The 22,294-nt window shown below is 36.8% G+C and overlaps 1 protein-coding gene across 2 annotated transcripts in view; it reads right to left on the bottom strand.

Annotated features, from left to right (window-relative positions):
- WDR19 (WD repeat domain 19) overlaps nt 1-22,294 on the bottom strand; it is an 88,439-nt gene that overhangs the window by 45,230 nt on the left and 20,915 nt on the right. For both annotated transcript variants that reach the window (XM_007449415.1, XM_007449416.1), the window contains 6 exons: nt 15,170-15,240; nt 14,314-14,486; nt 14,116-14,230; nt 13,143-13,249; nt 11,871-11,993; nt 2,141-2,290 (listed from right to left, as the gene is read on the bottom strand). In XM_007449415.1, the coding sequence (XP_007449477.1) occupies nt 2,141-2,290; nt 11,871-11,993; nt 13,143-13,249; nt 14,116-14,230; nt 14,314-14,486; nt 15,170-15,240 (739 nt within the window). The remainder of the gene's footprint in view (nt 1-2,140; nt 2,291-11,870; nt 11,994-13,142; nt 13,250-14,115; nt 14,231-14,313; nt 14,487-15,169; nt 15,241-22,294) is intronic.

The following is a 22,294-nucleotide window of genomic DNA, read 5'->3' as shown; positions in this document are numbered from 1 at the left end:
TCTCACTTTGAAGTTGGATGAAAAAGTAAGCTGCAATAGGAGCACACTATGACAGGGTGAGTGTTTAAAAAAAAAAAATGCACAGCACTCTGGTCAAGAGTCCAAGGGCCTTAGCATAGCTTCCTCTTGTGTCTGAGGTGTGGGGAGGCTCTGCACCACAAGCACCCCTTTCCCTTCCCTGCCAGGCTGGCCTTACTCCTAGGCAAGACTGGGTATTATTTAAAAGAGGGACTGCTCCTGTGGGTACCACACGCCCCTCGGATATCTTATCCAACAACCTAAAACTCTAACCTACCAATGAGACCCTAACTTGGAAAGAAGTTCACACCCAACCCCATGCTGGGTTAGGGAGGGGCTATGCCCTCGTGGAGTCATTCTTTTGTGCGGATTTGTTTCACCAGGGTTTTTATTTTTACCTTAACTGAGTTTCAGGTTAGACTTGGAAAAGGGATTGGGGATGAACAGCAACAGGTGACAAAATTCTGGAATGTGAGGGTTTTAAGTTGTGATAAAGAGGTAAAGAGGGCAGAGCTTTAACTAACCCCTGCTAAATAGCTACCCTAGGCCTGATAATATGTTTGGAAAAATCAGCTCACTGAAAGCTCATCCCAACCCCAGGAAGGAGGTCACACTAGCCTCTTTGACAGAAATTATCAAGGAAAGGAGAACTGTAAAAGGAGAAAGAAAAAAGCATCAACTTGTTCGGGACAGGTCTTACCCCTGGCCCTTCTCCGAGCCGTCAGATCCCACTTCTCACTCTCAGTCCTGTCAGATGCCCACTGCACCCTGCTACCCTCTTGTGCACCCTGTCTAAACAGCAGACTCCACCTGGGGTGAACCCACATAGGAAGCAAGGCAGCTTAACCCCGCATACCCTGTTCCAGAAAGGAAATCTCTACAGATTGAATTTCCTTCTTAAGTAGAGGGGACGCAAGGTCATCTTTTTATTTAGGTCATTTGTCCTCATTTGTTTTGTGATTGAGAAATGGGTTGAATAAGAACTAGAATATTAGGAATTTGGCATAAATAATTCAGACACCCATGGAAACCTGTTACATTTGTCAAAGAAATAAAAGAGAAAGAAAAAAAATGAAGGGAAGATAAAGAAAGGAAGGGAGGAGAGGAAGAGAGAGACAGAAATGGAAGGAAAGAAAGTCTTTATATCTAGGAGAGTGTACTGTGAGGGGAGAGCTGTCTTCATTGAATCATGTCTTCACTGTGGTGAAGCACAGACGCCTAGGGAACAGTTATTAAGGGTGGGTCCAAGAGCAGCTGTAGGCTGTGTGAACTGTGACCAACAACATACAAATCATTAACTGGATATCAAAAATAAATGAGGGCTTCCCTGGTGGCGCAGTGGTTGAGAGTCCACCTGCTGATGCAGGGGACGCGGGTTTGTGCCCGGTCTGGGAGGATCCCACATGCCGCGGAGCGGCTGGGCCCGTGAGCCATGGCCGCTGAGCCTGCGCGTCCGGAGCCTGTGCTCCGCAACGGGAGAGGCCACAACAGTGAGAGGCCCGCGTACCGCAAAAAAAAAAACAAAAAAAAAAAAAGAAAAATTCAAATATAGTAGATGATGTAAAAACACAACATCTCCTTTATCTAAATCTATTCTCAAAAAAGTTAAGGATGTTTAAAAATAAGAGTAACTAAGTCTAAAAATGGGTTCATCTGTTTTCAATCACTTAATACAAAAATACCTTTCTTTTATGTTCAGGATCTTTAAGGGAAGAGGGAAATCAACTGAGGTGGGCAAAAAGGACAGAGAACAGTCCCTGCCCTCTGAAGCTATTACATTTCTAGAGAGAAATCTCATGTACCTGAAGATACACTGTAATACTGTGCAGTAAATAAGGTTAAAAATGGTGCAGAATATAACAACTACTCTTTCCACTAAAAAATCTATCTGAAAATTTTTAACAATGAAAAATGGCAAAATAATGGAAAAACTTTTCTTGATGTAAATAGTCAAGAAAACGGATCACAAACATGATATCACAAACATGATAACAAAGTACTACAATCCTTGGCAAGGTTTAAGAGAAAATGATCTTATATATGGAATATATTTTAAAAATACTTTTTTCTTCATATGTTGCATTTTTTAAAGACAAGCATTTGAAAACTTTTCTTGACTTACTGGACAGTAGACATATCCATCACTTTTTTCATCAATGAAAACTAATCTGGTCCCATTTGGGTCAGGAAAAATCTTTTTCACACTGACAGGATGTCGATAATCATTAACAAATTGCCAATCTTCAATGTAGAAATACTGAATGACACCAGTCTAAAAAAAATACAGTCATAGAAATAAAAGGTTGTCAAGAAGATACAGACTTTCAGCATTTATGTTAAACATATATCCTAACTTAAAGAAAAAAAATTTCGTATTTTTGACCAAGGAAGAATCTAAGAATAATATTTACTATATGAGCAAAGTACAGACCCAAGAAAATAAGTAAAATGAAAATGCACATGTGATTAAAGTCTATTAATTCTAACATTCTTAGTGATATTAAAGCTTAATTGATTTTTCAGATTTTCCACGTGCAAGAAATACCCTTATTGTTTAAGAGTGACTTTCAAGTCATGTTACTTTAAATATTTTTGCTGTTAATTAATAGATAAATTAGAAAATTAAGTTTAAAATAAAAAATAAACCAAAACCCACCAGATACAATCAATTGTAGTTCTATATGTTAGCAAAAAACATGTAGACATCAAAATTTAAAAATATATCATTTACAATCACTCAAAAAAATTAAATACTTAGGTGTAAATTCAACAAAGCATGCATAGGATTTGTGCACTGAAAACTAAAAAACACTAATGAAAGAATGAAAGAACATTTGAGTGGAGAGGTGTACTGTATGGAGAGGTGTACTGTATTCATGGATTGGTGTCATAGTAAACATGTTACTTCTCCTGAACTTATATATAAGTTTAATATAATTCCAACAAAAATCTCAACAAGATATTTTTGTAGACACAGACAAGATTATTCTAAAATTTATATGGACCGGCAAAGGAACTACAATAGCTAAAACAGTTTTGAAAAAATATAGTGGGAAAATTAGTCTATTAAATTTCAAGACTTTTTTTTTATAGCTACAGCCATCAAGATTCTGTAGTACTTGTGGAGGGATAGACACATAGATCATTGGAATACACCAGAAAAGCCAGATTATTTGTTACCAGGGATTAAGGATGAGGTGGGGGCAGGAGGAAAGTGGATGTGGAGATAAAACAGCAACATGAAGGATCCTTATAGTGACAGAATTGTTCTGTATCTTGACTATTAATGTCAATACCCTGGTTGTGATATGCAATGTAATATTACCATTGGGGGAAACTAGGAAAAGGGTTTATTAGGATCTCTCTGTATTGTTTCTTACAACTTCATGTGAATCTATGATGATCTCAAAATAAAAAGTTTAATTGAAATAAAAACACATGATAATATCTTAGATTTCTATTCAGGCCAAGATGGAATAACAGACATGATTTAACTTTCCCACCCAAAATGACCAAAAATAACAGACAAAATACATGAAAAAACATTTTTTGAGATATTGGAATAAGGCAACAAAGGACAATGATCTCTGAGAAATGGGAAACAAACAAGGTAAGTCCTATGAATGCTCCAGCTTTCACCTTGAGAGAGTTGTCAAGCTATGGCAAAGGGAGGGAAAATGCAGGTGAAGGATGATTTCCTGAGGTGAGGAGATAGAGCTGAGAATCCAGTGGGGGCAGGGAAGGAGGCGGCTAGACTTTGTAGGGTATAGTACCAGAGAGGAGAAAGCTGCACTGAGAGAGAAGCTTGGAGATCTTCAGAGGGTCTACCTTGAGTCTTCAGCAGAGAACTAATCACTGCATAAATATGAGAAAACTGCTGAAGCCAGGAAAAAGAACCATCCAAAAGGATGAGAGTGAACAGTGACTGGCACTCACACAGGACTGGGAAGAGTGACTGTTCCCAATAGCCAGATTGGAAAACATAATTCATGGGATATTGGGTAGAGTATTCAGGAAGATCTTGCCTCAAAAGTGGGAAGTAATCAGCTGTAGACTAAGCAGTGTTTCACATCTACCTAACAAATCACAAAATCAGACTCAAAAGGGTCAAACTGTTTCCAAGCAAATTAACTGCATCCCAGAACAAAGCTGAAGGGTATTTTTAGGAATACAAAAACATCCAGCACCCCAAAAGGTAAAAGTACCATGAGTGCAAAGAAGTAGGAAAACATAACCCATATTAAGGAGAATAACTGATCAATCAAAACTGACCCGGATATTAGAATTAGCAGACAATGTAACTAAAACAGTTAATATCACTGCATGGCATATGTTTAAAAAGGTAACTGGAGACATGGAAGGTACAAAAACAGACTCTAATATATCTTCTGCAGGTGAGCTACCATGTCTGAAATGAAAAATACGATGGATGAAACTACTGGCAGATTAAACATGACAGAAAAAAAGGCTAGTGACCTTGAAATACAGCAGTAGAAATTATCCAAAATGAAATTGAGAAGAAAAGAAAAATTTAAAGAGCATCAACTGTGGGATAATTTAAAGTGGTTTAATATATGTATAATTGGAGTTTCTGAAATTGGAATGCAAACAGAGGGAGAAAAAAATATTTGAAGAAATAATGGCTGAAAATATTCCAAATTTTATTAAAACTATAAACCCTTGGATTCAACAACCTCAAGCACAAGAAATATGAAAAAACTTACATCAAGACAGATCACAATCAAATTGCTCAAAACCAGTGATAAAGTATTAAAAGAAGCCAGGGGAAAAAGACTGCTTACACACAGAGGAACAAGATAAAGATGACCGATTTCTCATTAGAAATAATGCAGGCAAGAAGACAGAGGAGCAACATCTTTAAAGTACTGAAAGAAAAAACTCAACCTACAATTCTATATCTAGCAAAAATATTTTTCAAAAATGCAGGTGAAATAAAGATGTTTTCAGACACGAAAGCAAAAGAATTCATCACCAGCAGACCAGCACTACAAACAGTGATAAAGGAAGTCCTTTAGTGGAAGGAAAATGATACCAGCTAGAACTATGGATCCACATAATAGAATGAAGGGCACCAAAAATGGAAACTATATGGAGAAATATATAAGATATTTTTTATTATGTAAATCTCTTAATTGATTGTTTAAACAAAACTAATATCATTGTATTATGGGGTTTATGACACCTGTAAAAGTAAAATGTATGACAGCAACAGCAGAGGTAGGAGGGGACACATACTATTCTAATAAATGAACTTATACTATTCTCTATACCTAACAAGGTATAATGTCACTTGAAGGTAGCCTGTGATAAATTAAGGATGTATACTACAAAACCTAGAACAACCACTAAAATAAGAGTTGTAGCTAATAAGGTCAATGAATGAGATAAAATTGAATAATAAAAAATACACAATCCAAAAGAAGGCAAAAGAAGAGGAAAAAGGCAACAAAGAAGAGATGGGACAAATAGAAAACAAATAGCGAGATAGTAGATTGAACCTAAACACAGAGATAATCTCATTAAATTCAAAAGTCTAAACAACATAATTGGACTTCCCTGGTGGCACAGTGGTTAAGGATCTACCTGCCAATGCAGGGGACATGGGTTCAAGCCCTGGTCCAGGAAGATCCCACATGCCGTGGTGCAACTAAGCCCGTGTGCCTCAACTACTGAGCCTGAGTTCTAGGGCCCACGAGCCACAACTACTGAGCCCATGTGCAACAAATACTGAAGCCCGCACGCCTAGAGCCCGTGCTCTGCAACGAGAAGCCACCGCAATGAGGAGCTTGTGCACTGCAATGAAGAGTAGCCCCCACTCGCCGCAGCTAGAGAAAGCCCACGTGCAGCAACGAAGACCCAACACAACCAAAAATAAATACATTTATTAAAAAATTAAAAAAATGAACAATGTAATTAAAAGGCAGAGTTTGTCAAATTGTGAGAATTAATATGGTGCCTACAAGAAAAATATTTTACATATAAAGACACAAAAGGTTAAAAATAAAAGAATGGAAAAATATATACCAGGGTAACATTCTAAAAAACTAGAATGGCTATATTAATATCAGGCAAAATCAATTCCAGAGCAAATACTATTGCCAGGGATAAAATGGGTCATTTCAAAATGATAAAGGGGCTAATTTATGAAGAGAACATAACCATCCTAAATGGTTACGTACCTAATAACAGAGCTTCAATACACATAAATAAATTTAAAAATTGACAGAACTGCAAAGAGAAATAGACAAATCCACAATTGTAATCTGACTTTTCAATACCATGTTCTCAATAACTGACAGAACAAGTATATATATAGTTGCAGAAGTCTTGAACATTATCAACCACCTTGGTCTGACATTCTAGAACAGCATATTCTTTCCAAATACACAAGAACATTTACCAAGATAGATCACACTCTCTACCATAAAGTAAGTCCCACAAATTTAAAAGGATTCAAGTCATACAAAGTATGTTCACTGACCATAACAGAACTAAATCAGAAATCAATAACAGAAAGATCTCTGTAAAATCTCGATTGTTAGAAAACTAAACACCAGACTTCTAAATAACCCATGAATCAGAGAAGAAATTAAAAGAGAAATTGTAAAACATTTTGAACTGAATAAAAATAAAACACAACATATCAGAATTTGCGGGATGTTGCTAAGATAGTACTTAGGGGAAAATATCTAGCACTAAGGGAGTATATTAGAAAAGAATTGTATGAACTCAGCTTCCATCTTAAGAAACTAGAAAAAGAACAAATTAAAGCCAAAATAAGCAGGAGAAATGAAATAAAGATCAGAGCAGAAATCAATGAAACAGAAAACAGAAAACAACAGAGAAAAATCAATGAAACAAAAAAGTTGTATTCTTCTAAAAGATTGATAAAATAAAATTGATAAACCTCCAGGCAGACCAATCAGGAAGAATGACACAAATTACCCAAATCAGGAAAGAAACAGGTGATATTACTACAGATTCTACAAATATTTAAAAGGATAATAAGGAATATTATGAATAATTTTATGCCTATACATTTGATAATTTAGATAACTGGACAAATTCCTTGAAAAACACAAACTACCAAAGCTCACTCATGGAAAAAACAGATAACCCAAATATTTTGATATTGATTATAGGAATTAAATTTATAGTTTAAAATCTTCCCATAAAAAAACTCCAGGCCCAGAAGGCTTCGTAGGAAAACAGCTCCACCATGGCACCTGGCTACTTTGCAATGCCACAGAGTCAAGGCTCAACTGTAGTCTGACCCATGTCTTGGCAGAATCCTCTGTTATCTTACAAGGAACATGGTGAGATGGGCACTCTTGTGAAAATCTGTCACCGAGTCATTTCTCATCCACCTCTCTGTCTTGTGGGAGACTTCCATGAGGAATTTCTCAGCTGCTTCCCTGGTTCCAATGATGCCCAATTCATCTTGGATTGTCCAATTCATCTTCCTTAGTGTATAGCTGCAGAGTATAAACTGCTTAGTTGTAGCAGAGTTGAGTCCTCCACCACAGAGTACATAGAAGAGTGTCTGACCCCTTCAGTTTGGTATTATCCTGTGGCACTAAGGATGTGGGAAGCTCTAATAACATGATCTTGCCTTTGCTGTATACATCTATTTGGGACTGCTTCCTCCTTACCAGCTGAATCTATGGAAGTGCAGCAAGCCAACCTAGCAGGTACTACTCAACTGCTGCTAGGAATTGCTTGATCACCCAATAGGCTTCACTGGCACATTCTTTCAAACATTTAAGCAAAAAACAAACAAAAAACAAAACACTAATTCTAATCAACTCTTCCAGAAAATTGAAGATGACTAACTCATTCTATGATCATTATCCTGATACTAAAATCAGACAAAGGCATCATAGGAAAAGAAAACAGCAGACCAATGTCCCTCATGTACACAGATATAAAGATTTGAAATAAAACTTTAGCACATGAATTCAACAATGTATAAAAAGAAGAATACATCATGATCAAGCGGGGGTTATCCCAGGAATGCTGAGTTGGCTTAACACTAGAAAATTAGTTAATATAATCCACAAATTATAAACAAACTAAAAAAGAAAACCCATGTGATCATTTCGATAGATGGAGAAAAAGCATTTGATAAAATCCAACATCCATAGAAATTCTTAGTAAACTAGGAATAGAAGAAAACTTCTTCAACCTGATAACAAGAATCTGTAAAAGACCTACAGCTAACATCATACTTAATGGTCAAGAACAAGACGAAGACATCTACTCTCATTGCTTTTATCTAACAACGTATTGGAATAGAAGGCAGACTGAAAAGGAAGAGGTAAAACTATCTTTATTAGCAGATGACATGATCATCTATATAGAAAATCCAATGGAATCTACCAAAAAAAATGCTACTAGAACTAGTGAGTTTAGCTAGGTTTCAGGATACAAGATGAATATACAAAAGTCAGTTGCATGTCTATATGCTAGAAATGAATAATCAGAAATCGAAATAAAAAAGCAATACCATGTATAGGAGTACCCAAAATATGAAATACTTATAAATCTGAAACAAGATGTGAAAGACCTGTACACAGAAAACTCCAAAACACTGCTAAGAGAAATTAAAGAAAATCTAAACAAATGAAGATATATATATTGTTCCTTGGTGGGAAGACTCAATATTGTTACGATGGCAGTTGATCTGTAAGTTCAACAATGATCCCAATAAAAATCCCAGCAGGCTTTTTGTAAAACTGGACAAACTTATTGTAAAATTTAACTGGGAATACAAAAAACTGAGGATAGCCAAAACAACTTTGAAAAGGAAACACAAAAGTTAGAGGGCTAACACTACCTGATTTCAAGACTTATTATAAAGCTACAGTAATCAAAACAGTGTGATACTGATGTAAAGACAGATAAACAGATCAAGAGAATGAACAGAGAGTCCAGAAAAAGATCTGTGCATTTATGGACAATTGATTTTTGACAAAAGTACAAAATCGACTCAACAGAATAATAGTGTTTTCAACAAATGTTGCTGGAACAACCGAATAGCTATATGCAGGGAAAAAACCCACAATACTTGATCCATATCTCACAGCATAAACAAAAATTAACTCAAAATGGATCACAGACCTCAATGTAAAACATAAAAGTGGAAAGCTTCTAAAAGAAAACATAAGAGAAAAACTTTGTGACCTTGGGTTAGGCAAAAATTTCTTCAATATGACACCCAAAGCACAACCTATAAAAAAATTAATTGATAAACTGGACCTGGTCAAAATTTTTTAATTCTCCTCTTTGAAAGACACTGCTAACAGACTGAAAAGACAACTCACGCACTGGGTGGAAAATACTTGCGAAGCATATATCCGATAAAGGACTTGAATCCAAAATGTCAACGCTCAATAAGAAAACAAACAATCCAATTAAGAAATGGTCAAGGGCTTCCCTGGTGGTGCAGTGGTTAAGAATTCACCTGCCAATGCAGGGGACATGGGTTCAAGCCCTGGTCTGAGAAGATCCCACATGCCACGGAGCAACTAAGCCCGTGTGCCACAACTACTGAGCCTGCGCTCTAAAGACCTCAAACCACAACTACTGAGCCCACGTGCAACAACTACTGAAGCCTGCGTGCCTAGAGCCTGTGCTCTGCAACGAGAAGCCTGTGCACCACAACGAGGAGTAGCCCCTGCTCGCTGCAACTGGAGAAAGCCTGCGCGCAGCAACAAAGACCCAATGCAGCCAAAAATAAATGAATAAAATAAATTAAAAAAAAAAGAAATGGTCAAAAAACTTGGACACTTCACCAAAGATATACAGCTAGCAAATAAGCATATGAAAAGATGTTCTACATCATTAGTCCGTTAGTGAAATGCAAATTAAAATCATAATGAGGTATCGCTACACACTTATTAGAGTGGCTAAAATGTAAAAGACCGATCATATCAAGTGTTAGTGAGGATGTAGAGGAATTGGAGCACTCATACATTGTTGATGGGAATGTAAAATGGTACAACCAATTAATTTAGAAAAGAGTCTGTCAGTTTCTTAAAAGGTTAAACATACACTTGCTATATGACATATCATTCTACTTCTCGGCATTTATCCAAGAGAAAAGAAAGCATATGTCTATACAAAGACTTGAATACAAATTTGTTTATAGCAGCTTTATTTGTAAATATTCCAAACTGGAAGTAACACCAAAGTCCATCCATAGGTTCATGGATAAGCAAATTATGATATATGCATACTGTGGAATACTACCCAGCAAGAAAAAGGAATGAACTATTGACACACACACCAACATGGATGAATCTCAAAATAACTATACTGAGCCAGACAAAAGGAGTGCCTACTATATGATTCCATTTATATACAACTCTAGAAAAGACAAACTCATTTATAGTGACAGAAAGCACTGAGTGGGGAGGGACGGGAAGAAGGAATCATAAAGGGTCATGAGAAAACTTTTGAGGATGATGAATATGTTCACTATTTTGATTAAGTTGATGGTGTTTTCACAGGATATACATATGTCAAAACTTATCAAATTATAGACTTTCAATAGTGTGGTTTATTGTATAACAATTATACTTCAATAAAGCTGCTAAAAAACCCCGATATTTTAGAATCACTCAAGAATGAGATATTTTATAGGAAAAAAAGATTTTGTAACTGTGTGTGGTGATGGATGTTAACTAGAGGGTTACCATTTTGCAATATGTACAAATACTGAATCATTATGCTGCACACCTGAAACTAATATAATGTTATATGTCAATTATACCTCAATAAAAAAAAGAAACTGAGATAGAGATAAATGCTACGTTATTGGCAGATTACTACACTTTGAGTTCTTACTTCACAATGCTGTGTGGCACAGTGGGAAGAGTAGATTTTCCATCAGAAAATCTTGCTTGTTAAGTTCACCTCTACTACAAACTTACTAACTTCTCAATCTTCAGTATCCTTATCTCTAAAACTTTTCTGCTTATATATTTATGACTATATTTACTACTTATTTACCGTATCATTTACCACTTTACCTGATACATGAAACCTACCCTACTTGTGTATATAGCTCAAAGACTCATTATTTTAGGTCAAACTTAAATTTAAAAAGTCTCTCTTCTGGCAATAAGCATGTTTTAAAATATGCTCGGTTTAAAAAACAGTATGAGAAAATGGAACCTTTGAAACAGTGAATAATTGTTTTCTAATGTGGAAAACAATGCTTTTTTTTTTTAGACCAACTTTACTGAATTCTTCTAGAGGCTAAGCAAGGTAAGAGGTATGATATGCTTTGAAAAACTCTGAAAACTTTTTATAAATATAAGATGCTATTACTAAACTATGTTTTATGTATATGTGGCTAATGTAATATTTAGGAGTACAGGGTATTGGTGGTTCAAAAGACAAAAAATTGAAGTGGGATTCTCAATATTCAATTAATTTTAATTAAATGCCCACTAAATGTAGGCACTGGAGAGCTAAAGTTGAATGACGTGTTTTACATTTGTCATCAAATTAAATCCTTAGAGAATCTAGATAAGGAAAATGAGGCTGGGAGGTGTCAAGCAGGAAGTAGCAAGTAAGAGAGCTAGTATCTGAGCCCAGACTGTCCAGACTCCAAGGCCGTTGTGCCATCAAAATTGCTTATAGTTACAAAAGCACTTGACACTGGCAAATCAGGCCACCTATGTGCTCTACATAAGTATATAATGTTTGCAATTACACATATGATATCTATATAATAGATGTATATAAACACATATAAATAAACAAATTACAAAGTAAAAATGAGAAATTCCCCCATGTCCTATATTAAGGAAGACAATACGTACATCTGTGCCATAGATAAGGAAATCACCAGTTAAGGCATGACATAAAATACGGCACTTATCATCCACTGCTGGGAAAAGTCGAGTCTCACGTTCTTCTTGAGCATCCAACATTTCACTTTCTATCTAAAACATAAAGAATAATAGTGGATCATAGATTTATCTGAATAAACCTGGTTTGCAACATCTAAGGGGTAGGGGAGAGTCTTTTTCTTAAGTTCTGCTCAACATTCAGACTGACCAAACTATCACAGATCAGTTTACTCAGAAAGATATCAGGAAGGAACCCAGCTTGCCAGCAGGGCACATTAAACATCCCTTTTAATGGGAATAGTCTCCGTAGCAGGCTCTGCAGTTGTCTAGTAGCTAGTCTCTTTGGCTTCCCAGAAGCAAAGAGCCAAGAAACAGATGTGGGAGATGCCCTGGTTGAGAAGTCTCATATTTCAGGGGCCAATACGTCTTGAGCAACTCAACAGGCACAGTTTCAAGATCCCCACAAGTGACATGCCCAAATACATGGGTCAGTGCATTCCAGGAAGCCAGACGTATGGCATTCCCATCAGTTTTTACAATTTACTTATAGTTCCTCCTAGATGCAGTCTACACAGTCATTTTTACCATAAGCAATGTTGTGAGTAGCACAGCTGAAACTCTGTCAGGTTTCATGGGAACAGAGCTTGGGAGTCAACTGAACAGCTTGTGCAGAAGGGTAAGGAGTTCTGTTAATCCTTTATCCACATCTGGCTTTCTAGCTAATCTGTCATATGGTTGCTTCTTTATTTTTTTTATTTTTTAAAAATAAATCTTTATTTTAGAATGCTTTTAGATTTTCAGAAAAGGTGTGAAGATAGTAGAGTTCTCATATACCCCACACCTGGTTTCCCCGATCACTGACGCGGTACATGAGTATGGTACGTTTATCACAAATAATAACCAATATTGATACATCATTTATAACATAACTCCATACTTTATTCAGATTTCCTAGTTTTCACCCTAATGCTGTTTTTTGTTTGTTTTTTTAACATCTTTATTGGAGTATCATTGCTTTACAATGGTGTGTTAATTTCTGCTGTATAACAAAGTTAATCAGCTGCACATATACATTTATTCCCATAACCCCTCCCTCTTGTGCTCCCTCCAATCCTCCCTATCCCACTCCTCTAGGTGGTCACAAAGCATATGGTCGCTTCTTGACCAAAGTTCTTGATAATAAAACATTAGGCTGTTCGTCACTTACCTGAGCAGGCCTCAGGACATCAAAATTATACTTACCAAATGTAACTGGACTTTGCCTTCAAAAAGTGCAGCTGCATAGTCAGAATGAAGGCAAACGCTGGCTACTGTCCCCAGATACTCCACATCTTTCAATTTTTTAACAGCTGCAGCAATTAAAACAAAACCAAACACATTAAAATATAAATAAAATGATCTAATTAATGATTTGCAAATAAGTTTTAAACGTGTGCCTTTGCAAGAATAGTCTGAACCTAAAATTTTTATTTTAGCCATTCTAAAGAAAATCTTAGTTGCCATATAAATTTGCCTTCAGGAATTTCATAGTGGTTCACATGAAACAAAGTAATGTAAAATAAAATCACATGCAAAACAACCAAAAATTAAACCTTAGTGACAATAAGCTTAATAGAACATCTAAGGATAATTCTCAGGTTGGCTCTGTTCCTGAGGGATATCTGACCTCCAGTGGGGAAAGGGGTGGAGAGGAGGAAGGAGGGGAAGAAAAAGCAAGGCTCCCTTCAGATGCTAATGGTCATTTTTCAAAGAATAAAGCGGGGGAGGGAATCAACATTTACTAAGTACCCACCAGACCAAGAAGTGCCTAAGAAAGACTGTGTGCAAAAGCAGATCACACATTTTATTTCATTTAATTTTCCTCGTAAGTAGAAGAATCCTCATTTTCCAGATAAGTAAAGCAAGGCTCAGAGGGGTAAAGAATTTGTCTACAGGCACCCAGCTAAAAGGGGCAGAAGGGAATTTGAACCCAGGGCCCAATTCTAAAGATCACACTCTGCCCCACTATACCATGGTGTCTTCACAACAAAGGTAAAGAATAAAACCTTTCCAAAAACTATGCAAATTTTTTAGAAGATTTGCAAAACCATTTAAGCTAAGAAAGAGATGTCTGAAGAAAAAGAGTGAAAGACTTGGTCTTAAAAGAAACTGTCAGTGCTTCCCAAATAAAAACAAATTATACGTTAGATAAGAAAACAACTGGATTTAGACTTGCCGTTCTCTCCAAGGACATAAAACCAAGCTCGATTATTCATTCCCACAGCCAGATGATAAAGCCCTACTGCTATAAAGTTGGGTTCCACATCCACAGAAACTGTGACTGGTAGCTCCTATAATAGAGAAAAATAACAGTAGTTAACCGCTGAAACTGTTTTGATTTTATTAATAAATAAAAATAACAGCATTTTCATACTCCTTCAACAGGGTTGGCTATGGTGACTTCAAGGAGGGAGGTGAGATATGCAATCCTGGTGCTGCAGGCATCCCCGAGGACAGGGAGCTTGGTCAGGAAAACATGGAGCGATCCCCTCTGGGTAGACAGTGCCAGCAACTGACCATCATCTGTCCAGGACAAGGTGCCCAACCCTGAAATAATGGACATAATAAAGGATTATTCAAAAATAGAGATACTGGGCTTCCCTGGTGGCGCAGTGGTTGAGAGTCCGCCTGCCGATGCAGGGGACGCGGGTTCGTGCCCCGGTCCGGGAGGATCCCGCGTGCCGCGGAGCGGCTGCGCCCATGAGCCATGGCCGCTGAGCCTGTGCGTCCGGGGCCTGGGCTCCGCGGCGGGAGAGGCCACAGCAGTGAGAGGCCCGCGTACCGCAAAAAAAAAAAAAAAAACAGAGATACTGTTGCAGGCAAACAAGCAACTCTTTTCACTTAAGCTGCCAGAGGCATAAAAATCTTCAGATTTTAAAAGTAGTTTAAATAGTCTTTATTTAGACTAGGACATTCATCATGGATTGGCTTATGAACATGAGCCCTGATTCATTCAACACTGGCTCAAAGGGAAGGTATGTAAGAATTTAGTTTTTGCAACTGGATTTGGGATAAAATGCACCAGAAATCTTTGAATCAAACTGGACTTATATGCTTCTAGTCAAGGAGTATGACTCAACATAATTACTGAAATAAGGAGGCTATCTTAGGGAACTCTAGTGAAAGGTGTTAATTTTATTCCTCCTATAATTAATGCAAACCATACAGTAACACATTACTCTCTGTAATCGAAACAATAAAATGTCATTCTGCTACAGAAAAATCAGTACCTTTATTTTCATCATCCAAGTTGATTATAGCATACATGTCTTTTAATTCTGCCAAGTCATGGATTTTAATGCTGAAAAATAAAAAAAAAGTCCTTTAAATATGACCGCTAAGTTAAATTGTTTTTCTTCACAATTATAAGCTATGGAACAGGTCAGTGTTCTTCAAAAAAAGGAGGATCCACTGGGTTAAGGTAAGAAAATATTAAATTTTCTATATTTAATTATATTTTATCCTTTAAATTTTTGTTTGTTTGTTGAGTTGTGGGGTAGGGTTGTGCCTTAGTTCTCTAATCTACAGCTTCAGGAACAAGGAGGTTTAAGTAATCCTGAAGAAAAATTTGAGTAGGAAAACATTCCCCTGAGCAGTATTGATTATTGCAAGCTGAAACAGGTTTCTCTTTGCAATGTGTCCTCCCCACCGCCCAGCCCGCCCCAAGAGTTCTTTCCTACAAAAAGAAGTGACGTATAATAGAAAGAGCATTCAATTTGGAATCACAGGGCCTAGGTGGAAAGCTCTGAAAAATGCAGGCATAATGTTACTTCATGGGGTTATTGGGAAGAGTAAGTAGGCTAATGCAAATGAAAGCTGTGTAGCAGGATGTTGGGACCTAACGGTTGCAACATTTCTTTCTTCCTGTCTCCCTTCCCCTCTCCTTCCTTCCTCCTTCCCACTGTTTCCCACTTATATATTTTTCCTTCCATTTAAAACATTAAATGTTTTCATTTAATTAAACTTTTAATTTGATATAATTATAGGTCCACATGTGGTTGTAAGAAGTAACAGAGAGATTCTGTGTAACTTTTACCTTTTTCCCCAATGGTAATACCTTGAAAAACTATAGTATAATATCATAATCAGGATGTTGACATTGATAAAATCCATGAATTTTATTCAGATGTCCCTGGTCTTACATGTACTCTGTGTGTGTGTGTGTGTGTGTTTAGTTCTATGAGATTTTATCACACAGGAGGTTCCTGAGAGACACAACCACAGTCAGGATACAGGAGAGTTCCCATCACAACAATCCCTGTATGTCCCTTTTTATAAACACACTTACCTCCTTCCTCCCCACCATACCCCAGAGCTATCCCTAACCTCCAGCCACCATTAGTCTGTTCTGCTTCTATAACTTTATCATTTCAAGAATATTATGTAAATGAAATCATACAGTATGCAACCTATGGGGATTGCCTTTCTTCAATCATAGTGCTCTGGAGATTCATCCAAATTGTTGCATGCATGAATATTTTGTTCCTTTTTATTGCTGAGTAGTATTTCACACTATGGAATACCAGGTTGTTTAACCGTTCACCCACTGAAGGACACCTGGATTGTTTCTAGTTTTCGACTATTACAAATAAAGCTGCTACATTCATATTCAGATTTTTCTGTGAACAAGTTTTCGTTTCGCTGGGGAAAACGGCCAGGAGTGTAACTGCATGTTTAGTTTAAGAAACTGCCAAACTGTTTTCCAGAGTAGCTGTACCAATTTACATTCCTACCAGCAATGTATGAATGATCCAGTTTCTCCTCACCCTCACTGGCATTTGGTGTTATCACTACATATTTTAAATTATAGCCATTCTTTTTAAAAAAATATTTATTTATTTTTGGCTGTGTCAGGTCTTAGTTGCAGCAGGCGGGATCTTTTGTTGCGGCGCACGGGCTCTTTGTTGCGGTGCTCGGGTTCTCTGTAGTTGTGGCACACAGGCTCTCTAGTTGTGGCTCAAATGCTCAGTAGTTGCAGTGCACAAGCTTAGCTGACCTGCAGCACGTGGGATCTTGGTTCCCTGACCAGGGATTGAACCCGTATCCCCTGCACTGGAAGGTGGATTCTTAACCACTGGACCACCAGGGAAGTCCCTAATTATAGCCATTCTTATAGATGTGTAGTGATATCTCACTGTGGTTTTAGTTGGCATTTCCCTGTTAATGATGTTGAACATCTGTTCATGTATTTATCTACTGTCTGTATATCCTCTTTGCTGAAATATATGTCTTTTACCCATTTCTACTTGGACTGTTGGTTTTTTTACTTTTGAGTTTTGAAAGAGCCCTTTATGTATTCTAGACACTAGTCCTCTGTTGAATACGTGGCTTGCAAAATATCTTTTCTTTTTTTTTTGCAGTATGCGGGCCTCTCACTGTTGTGGCCTCTCCCGTCACGGAGCACAGGCTCCGGATGCGCAGGCTCAGCGGCCATGGCTCACGGGCCCAGCCGCTCCGCGGCATGAGGGATCTTCCCGGCCCGGGGCACGAACCCGCGTCCCCTGCATCGGCAGGCGGACTCTCAACCACCGCGCCACCAGGGAAGCCCCAAAATATCTTTTCTCATTTTGCTGCTTATCTTTTCATTCTCTTAACAGAATTTCCCACTGAGCAAAAGTTTTTAATTTTGATGAAACCTAATTTAGCAATTTCTCCTCATATAGATCATGTTTTTGGTTTCAAATCTAAGAACTGTTTGCCTAGCCCTAGATCCAAAAGATTTCCTGTTTTACACAGTTTTACATTTAAGTCCATGATGCATTGAGTTAAGTTTTGATTAAGGCGTGAGGTTTAGGTTCAGGTTAATTTTTTTGGTGTATGGATCTCCAACTGCTCTAGCACTATTTGTTAAAAAGGCTATTTTAATTCTATTTAATTACTTTTGCATTTTTGTCAAGAATCAGTTGTGCATATTTGCGTGGGTTTATTTCTGGCTTCTCTATTCTGTTCCCATTAATCTATGGCTTTGATTACTATAGCTACATATAAGCTTTAATATCAGGTAAAATTTTATTGTTCTTTTTAAAAGACTGCTGTTAGCTATTTTAGGGCCTATGATTTTGCATATATATTTTAGAATAAGCTTTCTCTATCTATAAAAAACCATGCTGGGGTTCAGATATGAATTTCATTAAATCTATAGATCAATTTGGAGAGAATTAGAATCTTTACTGTGTTGAGTCTCCCACTCTATGAACACAGTATGTCTCTCCATTTACTTGCATCTTCTTTGATTTCTTTCAGCATTTTGTAATTTTCAGCATACAGACCTTGTACATATTTTGTGAAGTGTGTAAGTATTTCATTTTCTTTGGATTGATTAAAAATTGTATATTTTAAATTTGGTTTCCACATGTTGTTAGTACATAGACATGCAACTGATTGTGTGTTGATCTTATATCGCGCCTGCTGAACTCACTTATTAGTTTTAGTTCTAAGAGTTTGTTTGTAGATTCCTTGGGATTTCCTACATAGACAATCATGTCACCTGCAAATAAAAATAGTTATACTTCTCCCATTCCAATCTGGATGTGGTTTCTTTTTCTTGCCTTACTACAGTGACTAGAATGTCTAATATTAGATTGAGTTTGAGTAATGAAAGTGGATATCCTTGCCTTGTTCCCAATCTTAGGGGGCTAGCATTCAGTCTTTCACTGTAGAATATAATGTTATCTATAAGTTTTTTGTAGATGTTCTTTATCAAGTTGAGGTAATTCCCCTCTATTCCTAATTTGCTGAGAGTTTTTATTATGAATAGGTGTTAGATTTAGTGAAATTGTGTGTGTGGGTGTGTGTGAATTGATGTGATCATATGATATTTCTTCTTTGACTGATGATATGGTAAGTACATTGATTTTTGAATGTTAAGCCAGCTTTGCATACTTGGAATAAATCCCACTTGGTCATGAGGTACAATTTTTTTTTTTACATTGCTGGATTCAGTTTGCTCAATTTTGTTCAGGATTTTTGTGTCTAAGTTCATGAGAGACAGTGGTCTCTAGTTTTCTTTCTTTTTTTAATACTATCTTTATTTGCTTTGGTATAGGGTAATACTATAACTTATTTTACTTATAAAATAAGTTGAGAAGTGTTTCCTCCTCTTTCTGAAGAGATTTTGTAAAATTGGTGTTAATTCTTTTTTAAATATTTGGTAGAATTCTCCAGTGAAACTATCTGGATGTGAAGACTTATTTTTCAGGAGCTTTAAAATTATTATTCAATGTCTTTAATGGTTACAGAGCTAATTCAGATTATCTATTTCATCTGGGTTGAGTTCTGGTAGTGGCTTTTGAAAAACTGTTTCTTTTTTTGGAATATAGTTGATTTACAATGTTGTGTTAGTTTCATGTACACAGAAAGGTGAATCAGTTATACGTATACATATATCCACTTTTTAGGTTCTTTTCCCATATAGGTCATTACAGAATATTGAGTTGAGTTCCCTGTGCTATACAGTAGGTCCTTATTAGTTATCTATTTTATATATAGTAGTATGTATATGTCAATCCCAGTCTCCCAATTTATCCCTTCCCTCCCTTCCCCCCTGGTAACCACAGGTTTGTTTTCTGCATTTGTGCCTATTTCTGTTTCGTAAATAAGTTTATTTGTACCATTTTTTTAGTTTCCACATATAAGCGATATCATATGATATTTGTCTTTCTCTGTCAGACTTATTCACTCAATATGACAATCTCTAGGTCCATCCATATTGCTGCAAATGGCATTATTTTGTTCTTTTTTATGGCTGAGGAATATTCTATTGTATATATGTACCACATCTACTTTATCCACTCCTCTGTCGATGGACATTTAGGTTGCTTCCATGTCTTGGCCATTGTAAATAATGCTGCAATGAACATTGGGATGCACGTATCTTTTCGACCAACAGTGTAGGAGGGTTCCCTTTTATCCACACCCTCTCCAACATTTATTGTTTGTAGATTTTTTTGATGATGGCCATTCTGACTGGTATGAGGTGATACCCCATTATAGTTTTGATTTTCATTTCTCTAATAATTAATGATGTTGAGCATCTTTTCATGTGCTTTTTGGCCATCTGTATGTCTTCTTTAGAGAAATGTTTATTTAGATCTTCCGCCCATTTTTTGATTGGGTCGTGTTCCCTATCTTCTAAGTTGTCAAATTTCTGAGTATAAAGTTGTTTGTAGTATTCCTTTCTCCTTTTAATGGTTTTCAGGTCTGTAGTGATACCTCTATTTCACTCCTGATATTGGTGATTTGTGTCTTCTCTCTATTTTTGTCATCCTTGCTAGAGATTTATCAATTATTTTTCAAAAATTCCAGCTTTTTAATTAATTTTTTTCCTACTTTTAAATTTTCAATTTCTGCTCTTTATTACTTTCTTCCTTCTGCTCTGGGCCTATTTTGCTCTTCTTTTTCTAGTTTCTTGAGGTAGGAACTTAGCTAATTGGTTTGAAAACTTTTCTTTCCTGTGTATGAATCTATACTATAAATTTTCTTCTCTGAAATGCTTTAGCTGACTCTTATATATTTTGATATGTTGCATTTCCATTTTCACTAAGTTCTATGTATTTTTAAATTTGCTTTGAGATTTACTCTTTGACCCATGAATTATTTGGAAGTAGGTTGTCTACTTTCCAAGTGTTTAGAGAATTTCTTGTTGTCTTTCTGCTACTGATTTCAAGCATGATTACATGATGGTTAGAGAACACATTTTGTATGATTTCAATTTCAATTTGCTGAGGTTTGTTTCATGGGCCAGGATATGGTATACCTTGGTGAATGTTCCATGGGTGCTTGGAAAAAATGTGTATTCTGTTGTTGTTGGGTGGAGTGTTCTGTAGATGGCTGCTAGGTCTGGTTGGTTTACAACACAGTCCAAGTCTGTTGAGAGTTTAGCTAAGCTACACCATGATGTAGCTGCCTTGGCATCTACTTTGGCCAAATGGCTTGCAGGGACCTTAAACTAACACTAGTCCTTCCTGCACACGCATGCCCTACATAGCAGCCCACAGTCACAAGCAAATGTAAGTTCCTTATGTGACTTCACCAATAGTCCTTGTGACCAACAGTCTCCCCTTCCTGGAGACCTACCCAGCTATTTACCATTACTGTTGCTTTTCTTTTATTCTTGATGTTCCAAATTTCCTTCTGTCATGTTTTCTTCTATCTGAAGAACTTCCTTCAGCAATTCTTTTAGAGGAGGTCCACTGGCAGTAAACTCTCTTCATTCTCCTTCATCTGAGGATGTTTTTATTTCATCTTCATTACTGAAGGATATTTTTACTGGATATAGATAGAGGTTTGGTTAACAATTCTTTTCTTTCAGCACTTTAAGAATGTTGTGAGTTTCCTTCTGGCCCCTGTGGTTTATGGTGAGAAATCTGCTGTCATTCAAAATGTTCTCTGGCTGCTTTCAAAATCTTTTCTTTGCCTTTAGTTTTTAGCAGTTTAATCATGATGTGTCTGGGCCTAGATTTCTCTGGATTTACCCTTTTGGGGTTTGCTGAGCTTATATAATATATAGGTTTATGTCTTTTGCCAAATATGAGAGTTTCTGGCCATTATTTCTGAGATTCTTAAGACACAAATGTTAGACTTTTGGTAGTTTCACAGGTCCCTGAGGCTCTGCTCATTGTTTTTCTTTTCCAATCTTTTTTTCCTCTGGGTCTGAATGGATATTTCTATTGCTCTACCTTCAACTTCACCAACTCTTTTACTCTGTGATTTCCATTCTGGTATTACATACACTACATTAATATTATTTTTTCAGTCCTAGAATTTCCATTTGGTTCTTCTTTATAGGCTCTATTTCTTTTCTGAGACTGTTCCCATGTGTTTTGAGAATGCTAGCCCTTACTTCTTGGAGCATTTTTATAATAGCTGCTATGTGCATCATCTTGGCATTGGTGTCTTTTGATTGCCATTTCTCAAATGAGTTGAAATTTTCCTGATTCTTCATATGTCAAGTAATTTGGGGTTATATTCTGGACATTTTGAATAGTATGTTATGAGACTCTGTCTTGTTTAAATCCCACAGAGAAGGTTAATTTTTTTTTTCTTTTTTTAAGCAGGCAATCAGCCCAGTTGGGTTCAGGCCACACATTTTAACCAGCCTTCTGTGCGTTATGATTTCAATGTCAGTTCCACTTCCAAAGCCTTTGCAGTGGTACTCGGGTATGTCCCTGTATGCCCTACTCTTTGGCCAGTATAGGACATGGGCTATGATCTATCCCTTATTTCAGTTCTCAAAGTCTTTGGTATGTGTTTAGGATGTGATACACACACACAGCTCAGGGATGAACCTGGGAGTTCATAAATATCTTTACAGGGTTGCTTTCCAGAGTTTCTCCTTATCCAGGACCTCCCTGGTA

This window comes from Lipotes vexillifer, unplaced genomic scaffold, assembly GCF_000442215.2.
Source record: "Lipotes vexillifer unplaced genomic scaffold, Lipotes_vexillifer_v1.1 scaffold153, whole genome shotgun sequence".
Taxonomy (NCBI): Eukaryota; Metazoa; Chordata; class Mammalia; order Artiodactyla; family Lipotidae; genus Lipotes; species Lipotes vexillifer.
The sequence above is the reverse complement of the archived record's forward strand: the minus strand, read 5'-3'. Positions and strand labels throughout refer to the sequence as shown.